The following is a 13,500-nucleotide window of genomic DNA, read 5'->3' as shown; positions in this document are numbered from 1 at the left end:
GATAGAAATATATGCACCAAAAGTGTTCACTCTTTATGGTGATTTAATAAAAAAAGTTTTTTTTCAGCTGAAAGTAACGAACAACATTAAAACTCAAGACGAAAAGAAATTATTCCATATATGAAGGGGTTGCCCCCTCCTCAATACCTTGCTCTTCACGCTTAAGTTTTTAGCACTTTTAAAAAAGTTTCCTATTCTAAATAAACAGCCCTTGTGTTTCAGAAGTCGTTCTTAAAAGATTGGGACAAACAGTCAAATTTTAGCGTAAAGAGCACGGTATCGGGGAGGGGGGTAAACCCTTCATATACGGAATAACTTCTGTTCGTTTTGATTTTTAATGTTACTCCTTACTTTCAGTTGAAGAAACTTATTTTTTTTTTTACTTTATTTCTTATCGTTTTTCTAATAATGCCGGTACGTCTGGCTCACCCTCCATGGAAAATTCCCTCCCCTCACGGGGAACGCCTTCGTATAAAGCTCCTCTTACGTAACCCCCCCCCCCCCCGTAAAATTATTTATGTACATTTCTATCGTCGCTGAAAATCCCCCTTCCGCAAAATTTCTTGTAGAAGATTCAGCCTGAAACATTCTCCTTAGCATACTTTCATTTTGGAAAAGACTTTTAGTTCTGACCGTTTTTCCGATCACTCGGTAAATCCCGCCTTCGTTGGAAATTATTTACCGGAAATCCAAACACGCTGAAAATTTCCCACGGACAATTCCCACGGACAATCACACGCAAAATTTAATAGGTAAAGAGAAAGTAAGATAAATAATAAAAAATTATATAGGAATTCTGTCAAATCCCCCCAGTGTAAAAATTTTAACCTGGAAATTTTACCCCCAGAAATTCCCCTCAACACGGAAAATTATCCCCATGGAAATCCATCCCAAGTACAAATACCCCCCCCCCCCGAAAAATGTCTGTATACTTCCCAATAACAGACGCTATAGGCTACGTAAACAATGGGCAAATTTTATAACTTGCTGACCAGATGCTGGAGGAGGGGGAGGCATGTTATCTCCAAAGGCATAGATTTGAACTTTTGAACTATGCTGAAAAACTGGTTTGAAAATCAATATCAAACAGACTAAATCAATCAGACTGAGAATAAATGAAGGTGAAGTTGGGTAACGAGAAGGTTGATCTCAAAATTTTGATCAAACGAAATCAGGGGGGACGGTAAAGAGGGCAATAGAACTTTTAATTCCCGTTCAAATTAGCCCTCTCCCGACGTTCTAGGACCGTCGGTTGGATACGACCACCCTCAGAGAAAATAAACAAATAAACACGCATCCGTGATCCTACTTCTGATAAAAATATAAAATTCCACATTTTTGCAGATAGGAGCTTGAAACCTGTATAGTAGGATTCTCTGATAAGCTAAATATAATGGTGTGATTTTCATTAAGATTCTTTGACTTTTAGGGGCTGTTTTCCCCTCTTTACGAAATCATGCAAATTTTCCCAGACTCGTAACCTTTTATGGGTAACACAAAGCTTAATGAATTTTACAGATTTGGCATTAGAATAATAAGCCGATTCTTTTAATATATTTTTTGATATCAAAATTCCCTTTTTTATAGTTTTGGTTACTATTCAGCCGCGTCGCTCGGTACTTGCAGTTCATTACCACAAACTGTTTGTTTGTAAATATGTAAAATTCACCAAGTTTTAAGTTACTCATGAAAAGCTACGAAAATTTAATGAAATTCGAAAACGGGGAAAACACAATCAGAAGGGTAAGTGATCATAATGAGAATTATACCATCAAATTCAGCATATCAGAGAGCCTTTGTGCAGAGGTTACAAGCTGCTTTCTATAAAACCACGAAAATACGCATTTTTTTTCCAAAAAGAATGATCACTGATTCGTGTTCATTTGTTTGTTCATTTTTTTCCTCCAGGGGCTATTGTATCAACCAACCGTATAGATTGGGAGGAGCGTCATTCAAACTGAAAATAAAAGTTCTAGTGTCCTTTGTAAGTAGCAAAAGCAATTGTCCCACGCCAAACTAACGATGTCTGCCGTTTTGTGGCACAAAACAACAATTTTGCCCAAAGAGGGTCAAAGAGCTATCATTCAAAATTCTGAGATGCCCAATAAATATCAAGTTATCAGAAAATTACTTATTGAACTTCCTAGTTTCAGAAACAGCAACGCCACGCGGTGGCGTCTTCAATAATAAAGATACATATAGCCCTCACAAAACAAAACATATAATGCAGACATCTATTTTAAAGTTTATTTAAATATGTTGATTAACATGAGGTTGAATGAAAATATTATGGAGGCTGGCTGATTAATATTTGTGTAAGGGGGGGGGCGGAAGCAACAAAAAGTGCATTTTTATGCCCGAATTCTCAAATTCTCTTTGATCCATGAGGTAAACGGATATGCTTTCACATAATCTCATTACTTGGATCAAATTCTAAGTCTTTCTCACTCACTCTATAAATACTGTGTTACCTGTAGCCGTGACATTTTCAATAGCCTGCCATGATTTCCTGATAACGTTGGCACAAGTGGACGATTGAGTTTCAAAATCTTTAGTCACAACTCTACCAAATGCGCTACAAGGTGTTACTCCCTTAAACTGCAACACAGGGGCTGAAGCAGCTATTGCACTAGAAAAAAAAACAAGTATACACCTAGACATTGTCTTTAGGTAGATAGGATAGATATATTTATTCAACAACAACACATAAATTTCAATAGTAAAAAAATACGTCATTGTATTCCCTCTGCAAGGTTTTACGACGGGGAATGAAAAGAGAGAGAAAACAGAACACTGCCACCGATCACTCTCTACCCGATGAAAGACAAACCAGAGGACAATGCCAGTATCCCAAAATTCGTGATTTTATACCCAGGTGACGTTCCGACTGTTGGTGAGGCTGTCAACTCTACAGTTGTGTCAAAAGCTAATGAACTGTACAGAAAACTTAATGGTTTTATTACGAACGTCACTCTTCCCTCAGAAATTGCCCCTCCCCCCTCAACCTCCTAACAAACCTGACCCCCAAGCCTTTATTTGCAGTGATTCTGAAAAATCCACACAAAAGACCTGAAAGATCCATCTGAGTGTAAAGCGTATTTAGGCAATCTATGCCCTACTTCTGGTGGTGATATATGTGAACTCAGGAGTCAAAAAGATGAATAGAAGCTCGTCGTCTTGTCAAAGAAAGCTGCGAATCAAATAGCCGATACTGTAAAACGGTTTGATCCCAATTTGAATCTCTCTGTCAAAGAACCACTCTTATTTGCCATTCTGAAGTAAGATCCAGGAGATTTAAATGACACAATACTTAAAGACTTAATCCCAAAGTGTAGCAAAATTGGACAATGCGGAAAGTCTCGTGCGTTCAAATTTTATTTCCAAACTCGTGCTGACCGAAATCCATTTCTAAGGGACTCTCTGAAAATACGATATGAGAGACTACTGGTTCAAGAATTTGTTTTCATGCCCCGTCGCTGTTTTGATTGCCACATGTAGCTGCAAATTGTTTATACAGTGCTATCTGCTCTAAATGCGGTGCCAGTGACCATAAGTCAAGCTCTGACTCTCCCTGCAAGAAGAGTCCTTTCTGTGTAGATTGCAAAGTTCTTGGGCATACATGCTACAACGTTAGTTGTCCTAAAAATCGCAAGGCAGATTTTTCAGAATCACCGCAAATAAAGGCTTGGGGTCGGGTTTGGTTGGGAGGCTGAGGGGGGAGGGACACTTGCTGAGGGACGAGTGATATTTGTAATAAAACCATCAAGTTTTCTGGACAGTTCACTAACTTTTGCCACAACTGTAGAATTGGCAGTCTCACTAATAGTCGGAAAGTCACCCGGGTTTAAAATCACGAATTTTTGGATACTGGCATCTTGCTTAGCCGCTGACACCAGGTTCTAAAACATATCAAGAATTTTCTCTTCATACCTAGCATGAATCACAGCTCGCAATGTGACGTTGAACTCTGTGTATAAAATCTTCTTTGTTTTTATAATTTGATCATAGTCGAAAAGCGCAACAGCTGCCTTCTGAATTGTCTCTTGTTTGACCCCATAAGTCAAAGACCAACTCAGGAAATTCAAGACAGGGCTCAGAATCAGCTTTTCCGCCATAGCGCACAATTTACCTTGCAATCGCTAATAGTCCAAAGCACCATTCGTAAATCATATCCAATCAAGCAGGCACTGACGTCACAGTGGGGTTATAGCTTTGTAGTCCCAGAAATTGTTTTCAAGGTCACAGAATTAATGAGATTTCAAAATCTAAAAAGATAATCTCACACTGAATCTAGGAATTACAATCACTTACATTCCCTATGAAATATACTTGGGTTGCGCAATAAATTATCCTTTTTGTCACTTCAAATATAATCCGATTACGAATGCTATTTATTTGGTTAGATGTTCACAGCACGGGAGCTGAACAAGGCCGTTTACAGTTGGTTCAAAGTCAAAATGAATCGGACGGGTATTTGAGTGGGCAGGCGTAGAAGATGAACATATCAGCGCAGCGATCAAGACTCGAGCTCCTCAGACCAGAGAATCTCCAAGTTCCATACCATCTAAACGAGTTCTAACAGCTTTAAGTTTATGGATAAACAAAGCTCCGGACTCTGGCTTAATACCTGCAGCGGTTCTGCTTGATATCAGAAAAGCATTTGATAGTATGTACCACCCATTCTCCTCTGGATACTGGAACATGTAGGAATACGAGGCGAAGCTCTGGATTGGTTCAGATCTTATCTTAGGGATCGCAGGATTTATACGGGAGAAGATCCAAGGAATGATGTACTCGTCAACTGTGGTGTCCCCCGGGGCTCAATATTAGGCCCGCTACTATTCCTGATCCACGTTAACGATCTAAGTCAAGTGCTGAGTCCCACACACACTAATATTCGCAGCTGTAACCTATGCCATGACGGAGACTATTTTAAGTCTGAAGATGATGACGATGACCTCGTGGCCATTGCCGATGATTTGACGCTTGGCTGTTGTGAAAAGGATAAGACAGTGCTCATATATAAGCTGACGGATGTTCTGGAGAAGACATATCTCTGGATGGATGCTAACCGACTAGTCAATAACGTTGATAAATCTTGGGTTTTATTTTTTTCCCGGGTCGGAGGTGTCCATCCAGCGAAATGTGGTATCCAAACTTCCAGAGGCCTGATTAGTCTGCCAGAAAAGTGCTTCACGAAATACCGGGGAATCCTCCTTGATGAGAACCTGTCGTTCCTGTATCACATCCAAGCATTAGAGCTGAAGCTATCCAGGAATCTTGGAATAATAAAAAAAACTGAAGCACACATTGCCGCAGAAAACACTTGTCCTCTGTACAACACCCTCATAAAGCCCCATCTACAGTACTATACAATGATCTGGCAGTCAACTTTCAAATTTCATCTGCAAAGACTGACTTCCATTCATAGACAATGTCTCATATTCATTGAAAAAATGAAGAGTACTTGTCATTAGAGTCACTCGATCGTCATCAAACCTGCACAGACCCTTCACCCCGACTGAACGATCAGATTTTGCTCCTAATATAACATTCGCAAAGATATAGAATCCGATCCCGGAAGAGCTGAGAGGTAGGAGCTCCCTTGCGTCATTTAAAAAAAGAGTAAAAAATCATTTATTGGCATTACAAAAGAAAAGTTAAAGTAGAGTGTGATAAATATTGTAAAGTATGATAAATAAAAAGCTTAAGATTAAAATATAAATAACTAAATCATGATTTTTTTATTATTATTGGAAAAAAAGCTCTTCCATTTTACGAAGGTGTTTCGTATGGATTCCATCTACCTTCATCATCTGCGTCTGAGTCATGGGCCAATTCTGTGACGAGTATAGGATAACACTAGCTACCGAGGCAGGGCAGATTCGTGTTTTCGTGAGGTCGCAGATCTGATTTTTGCGATGGTACTAAGCGAGTGACAATTTTTAGCTGACTTTGTCAGAGTTTTCCAGGCAGTCAGATGATTGAAATCTAATGTGAATGACGGAGTGAATTGAAGTCAATTATTGCTAGAATTACAAAGATGGTGAGTAAAATATTCACAGAAAAGAGATGAACAAATTCTGATGGGAATAAAAAACGTAAGACTGAAACAAACAACGGCAAAGAACTTTAAAATCAACCCCGGAAAAGTGTGTTTGAGCTTCCTAAGAATTCTAAGATTCCTTGATATCTTCGTTTTAACTGCACTAATGTGACTATTGAGAGAAATTGATTAATTTGACGACACTGACGAATTCCGTGACGAGGATAGGCTAGGTATAAAACGTCGGAGATATTGCAGCGTTCTGAGATAGTCTGGAGTCCCCACTCCATGATAAACTCCTCCCTTCGTCCCCCCCTGAAAGGGAAACCCTGCTTGCGTAGCCTCATAGTGGCGTCAGGGTGGACCTTCCAGGAGTTTGCGTCACCAGAACCATGACTGCAAAGGGCGTTGCAGGATGGCATTGTGAAGCGGCACGTTTCGAGGAAATTATAGCCTAGTAAACGACCCAACATTATACTGGATTCTGACTAATGAATATTTCTTCTGGGTTTTGTAGATTTTGGTGGGCTTTTTTAGGATGAAAAGCCTCTTCCCAGCTAATTTATCTATTACGACCTGTCTCCCCAACCTAGTGTTAACATTTGTGGGCATGAATATGTAACAAGTCAGAGGTAATAGGCTTTAAATTATTGTCCAGGATTTCAACTCTTGTTCAGAGAAGAGTATCGCCGAGTGTGAAAAACCATGTTGTGACCAAGATGGGCCCAGGATAGCACAAAGCCTCCAGTCAACTGCAACTCACAGGGACTTCTTCCTGTTCGGTTCAAAGCCCGACTTGAGAAGATGTGTAAGTCCCTGTCCTGCACTGGTTGGGGCCTATTGTTTTTCCTAACGCTATAATAATTTCAATGATTGAAATAATATGAAAATTACAACTTGGAATGTAGAGCGTTATAAAACAACTATCCTATTGACATTTTGATTGACGAATACAGACGTTTTGAAGTTGACTTGTTAGGAGTTTCCAGAGGTAGGAAACATGAAATTACGTGGAATAGAATTTATTTACACATGCAGGAAGGATAGGGAGCATCAGCAAAGGGTAGGACTCGTAATGAACAAGGAAGCTGTTAAGTACTGCTCAGGTTGGGAAGGAATTAATGATAAAATGCTAGGTATTCTTTATTCGACTAAAAAGTGCAAGACATCAGTCATACTAGAACATGCCCCAGAACCAACTGATGGATATTGTAGTGAATTAGCTGAATTTTACTATAAAAAAACAACAACGAAAAAACGATTTTATTATCAAACGTCTTACTCGGTCATGCCGATCAGCGGCAGTTCTCGTCATAATAAAATATAAGGCACTAAACATATAAAAATCACATCCATAGCTATTGTCATACAAATTTATACATTGATTCGAAATATAAATTATCAGTAAAAAAAAATTCAGATTTCGAATTAAAGAAGAAAAACTTTAAAAAATATAACGAATAAAAAGAATAATGAACTAAAGGAAATAAATATGTAAAATTATTGACGAGTGAGTGCAGTATTAAAATTCTTGACGAATGAGGGAACAAAACTACTTGTGTAACGCATATGCCCTGCTGGTACCGGCTGAATTTTTGGTACCGGTTGAGCTACTTGTCGCGGTAGTCGTTGGCGCGAAGGGAGATACTCAGGGGGAAGGATTTCACAAACCAACGGATAAGCCAAAATACCAACACTAAATTTAAAACACAGTTCATCACGGCGTGTCGAAGGAGATGTAAGGGAAAATTGTTTTAAAAGGGAGCAATAAGGGACTTTGGGAGATTTAGACACTATCAGAAGAGATCGGTATTGTATCCTTTCCAGGCGACGCTTCTGGTCCAAAGTCAGGCAGTAATGCCAAACAGGACAAACATATTCTACCAGCGGTCTGACAAATGTAATAAAAATATGCAATAGGTGCCAAAGGAACTAATAAACTCACTGCCAAAAAGAACTAATTAACCGAAATCAGAAGCAACGCTGTAGCGTTGCCTACAGTAAAGGCCATACGGCTCCGATGTTTTATTATTATTATTATTTATTATTTTTTTCCCAGAGGCACTTCATATGGAAGGGGTCGTCTTAGAAGCTTCAAACGGGGCTCATTCGATAGGAAATCTAGAGTTCTATTGCCCTTTTTAATAGTCGGAATTAACGGGAGGGAAACTAGCCCCCCCCCCACGACGCTAATTTCCCCACATACATCCCATCAAAATTTTCCGAGAGTCATTTCGTTAAACACAGTTGTGTTTCAAATAGAACATATTTTTTTGAGGAAGACACTCGCCACCAAAACCCTCCGGGCAAGGGTTTTATGTTATGCCCTGGGGGCGTATAAGGTTTTTATAGAAGGCGTTGTCGTAGAAACTTCAAAACGGGCTTATTCGATTGGAAATTAAAGGGCTATTGCCCTTTTTAATAGTCGAAAATGATTGGAGGGCAACTAGCTCCCCCCATACCCATCATTCCCCCAAACACATCCAATCAAAATTTTTAGACAGCAATTGTGTTCAGCGTAGTTGATTTCCAGAAAAACAATATATTTTTGAGGAGGATTCTCCCCCAAAACCCTCATGGCAAGGGTTTTAAGTTATGCCCTGGGGGCATATAAGGTTTTTATAGACGGTGTTGTCGTAGAAACTTCAAAACATGCTCATTCGACTGGAAATTAAAGGGCTAGTGCACTTTTTAATAGTCGAAAGTGATTGGAGTGTAACTAGCCCCCTCCCCCCCCCCACGCCCATCATTTCCCCAAACACATCCAATCAAAATTTTCAGATAACCATTTTGTGCAGCGTAGTTGATTTCCAGATAGAAAATATTTTTTCGAGGAGTACGTTCCCACCCGACTATCGGGAATAGGGTTTTTAGTTACGCCCTGGGGGCACATAATGTTTTGATAGAAGGCGTTTTCGTTGAAACTCCAAAACATGCTGATTCATGAGGAAATTAAAGGGCTAGTGCCCTTTTTAATAGTCGAAAGTGATTGACGTGCACCTAGCCCCCCCCCCCCACGCCCATCATTTCCCCAAACACATCCAATCAAAATTCTGAGATAGCCATTTTGTTCAGCGTTGTCGTGGAAACTTCAAAAAGGTTCATTCGATTGAAAATTCAAAGGGATAGTGCCCTTTTTAATAGTCAAAAGTGATTGGAGGGCAACTAGCCCCCCCTACGCCCATCATTCCCCTAAACACATCCAATCAAAATTTTGAGATAGCCATTTTTGTTCAGCGTAGTTGATTTCCAGATTGAAAATATATTTTTGAGGAGAACACTCCCCCACAACCTTCGGGGCAAAGGTTTTAAGTTATGCCCTGCGGGCATTTAGGGTTTTATAAAAGGCGTTGTCGTAGAAACTTCAAAACAGGCTCATTTGATTGGAAATCAAAGGGCTAGCGCCCTTTTTAATAGTCGAAAGTGATTGGTGGGCAGCTAGACCCCCCCCCCCCCTACGTCAATCATTTCCCCAAAGACATCCAATCAAACTTTGGAGATAGCCATTTTATTCAGTGTAGCTGATTTCCAGATAGAAAATATGTTTTTGAGGAGGACACTCCCCCAGAACCTTCAGGGCAAGGTTGTAAGCTATGCCCTGGGGGCATATAAGGTTTTTATAGAAGGCGTTGTCGTAGAAACTTCAAAAAAGGCTCATTCGATTGGAAATTCAAAGGGCTAGTGCCCTTTTTAATAGTCAAAAGTGATTGGAGGGAAACTAGCCCCCCCTTACGCCCATCATTTCCCCAAACACATCCAATAATACTTTTGAGATAGCCATTTTGTTCAGTGTAGCTGATTTCCAGATATAAAATATTTTTTTGAGGAGGACACTGCCCCACGGCCCTCGTCAAGAGTTTTAAGTCCTGCCCTGGGGACATATAAGGTTTCTAGAGAAAGTTTCATCGTAGAAACTTAAAAATATGCTCAGTCGATTGGAAATTCAAAGGTCTCGTGACCTTTTTAATAGTCGAAAAGGATGTGAGGGCAACCAGCCCCCCCTCCAACGCCCATCATTCCCCCAAACACATTCAATCAAAATTTTGAGATAGCCATTTTGTTTAGCGTAGTTGATTTCCAGATAGAAAATATGTTTTTGAGGAGGACAATCCCCCACAACCCCCAGATCAAGGGTTTTAAGTTATGCCCTGGGGGCATATAAGGTTTTTATAGAAGGCGGTGTCGTAGAAACTTCAAAAAAGGCTCATTCAATTGGAAATTCCAAGGGAAAGTGCCCTTTGTAATAGTCAAAAGTGATATGAGGGCAACTAACCCCCCTCTTACGGCCACCTTTTCCCCAAACACATCCAATCAAAATTTTGAAGACAGCCATTTTATTAAACGTAGTTTTAAGTTCTGGAAATTAGGTCTTTGAGGATTACAACTCCCCCAAAGCCCTCAGGGCAAGGGTTGTAATTTAAGGATTCTCCGAATCCTTCATATTATTTCTTATGGAAGGATGCTCGTATAAACTTTAGAGAGGGCTCGTGTGATTGGAAATTGAAAGTTCTTGTTCACTTTTTAAGAGTCAAAAGAGATTGAAGGCCAATTAGCCCCTCTCCCTCCTCCACGCCCTCAATGCATCAGATAAAAATTTTGAGATAGACATTTTGTTAAAATAGTTCAAAGTTCTGATAACAAAAACTCCGGTGTCGACACAGCCCACCAGAGCCCAGGGGTAGGCGTTGTAAGTTATGCCCTGGGGCATAACTTATTAAGGGCGGTTTATAACATATGGGAAGGGGTTTTGTATGGGAAGAACACATAGGAAATATATTATAATTATCAAATTATAAGTTTAAAATACATACTCTGTGATAGATGCAAATTTGCTTTGGCACAAAAATTCATATTAAGGTAAATTCAAAACGGCCGTGATCCCTTTGTGTCAGCAAATGAAATGGTCTAAACCCCCTTATTGGAGCTATTTTTTCAATCCGTTCATTGTTGTCAATCGCTGTCCACAAGTTATGCAAGCTTTCTATTGTTCATATATAAGGTTTTTATCACAGAGGTAATCGTATAGACTTTGATAATAGCCTCATTCGATTTAAATTGAAAGTTCTAGATCCGTTTTTTAAACTGAAGAATAATCGGACAGTAAGCACCCCCCCCCCATGCAAAAACAAACTTGAAACTTTTTGCAATCAAAAACGAACAAAAATTAATTAAAAAAAAACTTTCCGAAAAATAAGTTTTTCAAAGAAAATTAAAGGCCATTTTAAACTTAACCTCCGGAGATAAAGATACCTGTTAAAATTCAAACTCAAAACGACCAGAAATTACTATTAAAGAATAAATGAAACCCAAAACGAACAGAAATTAAATAAACAATCATAGCAAAAAACATACAACAAGCAATAATATAAATGAATAAATAGATCTTAAAGCGAGTAATGCTTTGATTGAATATGAAAATCTCGCTTAAAACGAAAACAAATATTTTGCTATTAAAGTATAAATGAAACTTAAAACGAACAGAAATTAAATACAAAATCAATGTAAACAAAACATACAATATATATTAATGTAAATGAATAAAAATATCTTAAGACGAGTGAAACTTAAATTGAATATGCAAATCAAGTTTGAATTGAATAAAAATAACTACAAAAAAGAGTTTGTGTATCATCTCACAGCAGAAGCCTAACACCTACTGCGTCATTGGCACTTTACTGAAAACGAATTATATTACAAATGTTTTCTTTTGTACTTAATATTGAAAATAAATATTTAAATTACAGTAAAATTTTGAACTGATGAGCTTTTAGCAATTAAAATCATTATGCATCAAATATTCAGTTTAATCTATTAGTTCTTTTCAAGATTGGTCAAGACAAATATAGTTTCACTACAAGCAAAATTTGGATACTGCCCCCTTCTTTAACTGTAAAAACCTAAAGCCTTCTGCGTCATTGGTGCTTCACTGAAAACGAATTACTCGTGTATTACAAATTTATTATTTTCCATCTTTATTATTCCATTCCATTTATTATTATCTTACAGCATTGAAAACGAAAATAAAAATTACAGTGAAAAAAAAACTTGAACTGATTGATCTTTCAACAATTAATATCATTATATATCTAATATTGAATTTGATTTTGTTTATACTTTCCAAGACTGTTCAAGACTCATAAAGTTTTGCCATTTTTTTTTTAACTGTGCAATTTTTTTTAACTAATCGTGTTAGTTTGTTATGAAAACATTCTATGGCTTCTAGGCATTTCTATTTGAGCGGAAAACTGCACCTCAAACTTTGTGGAACATGTATTTTCTTGCATGAAACACCAAAATATAATAAAATGTCAAGTTTCGGAGTGTTTCATCACTCGCAAGCAAGTGCCATTGGTATTTTTGAATCCGCATGGTCAATTTAGGGGGTGGAGGGTAGGCTAATTCTCGTAGCAACCCCATTCCGTCGTGGTATGGTTCACATTTTCAACACCTGGCGTCTGGACTATCATATAATCTACCAAGCATACAACTACCCCAAATCAGTATCAATAAATAAATGAAACCCACAACGAACAAAAATTAAAATAAATATTAGAGTCAAACTCAAAACGAGCATAAATTAATGTGAGTAGGGTTCAAAACCCCTATGCTTTCTAAAAGCCAGAATATAATTTGTACTTTACTGAAAAAAATTTCAAATGAGTTTACTGAAAAAAAATGTGCATTGTCAATTTAATATACATATGCTGATATTTATTCCCTAGAATTTTAATTAATTTTTGATTTCTTAAAGTTACAAAAGTGAAAATATTTCAAAGTATTGTTTTCAGTAAAGCGCCAATAACGCAGTAGGTTTTAGGCTTCTGCAGTGAGACGATACCCAAACTCTTGTTTGTAGTTATTTTCATTCGATTCAAACGTAATTTGCATATTCAATTTAAGTTTCACTCGTTTTAAGATTTATTTATTCATTTACATTAATATATATTGTATGTTTGTTCGCATTGATTTTTTATTTAATTTCTGTTCGTTTTAAGTTTCATTTATACTTTAATAGCAAAATATTTGGTTTCGTTTTAAGCTAGATTTTCATATTCAATCGAAGCATTACTCGCTTTAAGATCTATTTATTCATTTATATTATTGCTCGTTGTATGTTTTTTGCTATGATTGTTTATTTAATTTCTGTTCGTTTTGGGTTTCATTTATTCATTAATAATAATTTCTGGTTGTTTTGAGTTTTAATGTTAAAATGTATTTTTATATCCTGAGCTTAATTTTAAAATGGCCTTTACTTTTCTTTTAAAAACTTATTTTTCGGAAAGTTTTTTTTTAATTAATTACAATAAATATTCGAGTCAAACTCAAAACGAGCAGAAATTAACATGAGTAGGGCTGATAACCCCCATGCTTTCTCAAGACCAGAACATAATTTGCACTTTGCTAAAAAAAAAAAAAAAATAAATTACCGTGGATTGTCAGTTTGACTGACATAT

At 37.6% G+C, this 13,500-nt stretch overlaps 1 protein-coding gene across 1 annotated transcript in view; it reads right to left on the bottom strand.

The window, feature by feature from the left end:
• Nucleotides 1-13,500, bottom strand: part of LOC148940474 (lysosomal Pro-X carboxypeptidase) — a 93,725-nt gene that overhangs the window by 54,189 nt on the left and 26,036 nt on the right. Inside the window, exon 4 of the mRNA XM_089105612.1 lies at nt 2,472-2,629. Coding sequence (XP_088961738.1) covers nt 2,472-2,629 — 158 coding nt within the window. The remainder of the gene's footprint in view (nt 1-2,471; nt 2,630-13,500) is intronic.

The sequence above is a fragment of the Artemia sp. Qi Xiang Cuo genome, chromosome 19, assembly GCF_049724085.1.
Source record: "Artemia sp. Qi Xiang Cuo chromosome 19, ASM4972408v1, whole genome shotgun sequence".
NCBI classification, from domain to species: domain Eukaryota; kingdom Metazoa; phylum Arthropoda; class Branchiopoda; order Anostraca; family Artemiidae; genus Artemia; species Artemia sp. Qi Xiang Cuo.
The sequence above is the reverse complement of the archived record's forward strand: the minus strand, read 5'-3'. Positions and strand labels throughout refer to the sequence as shown.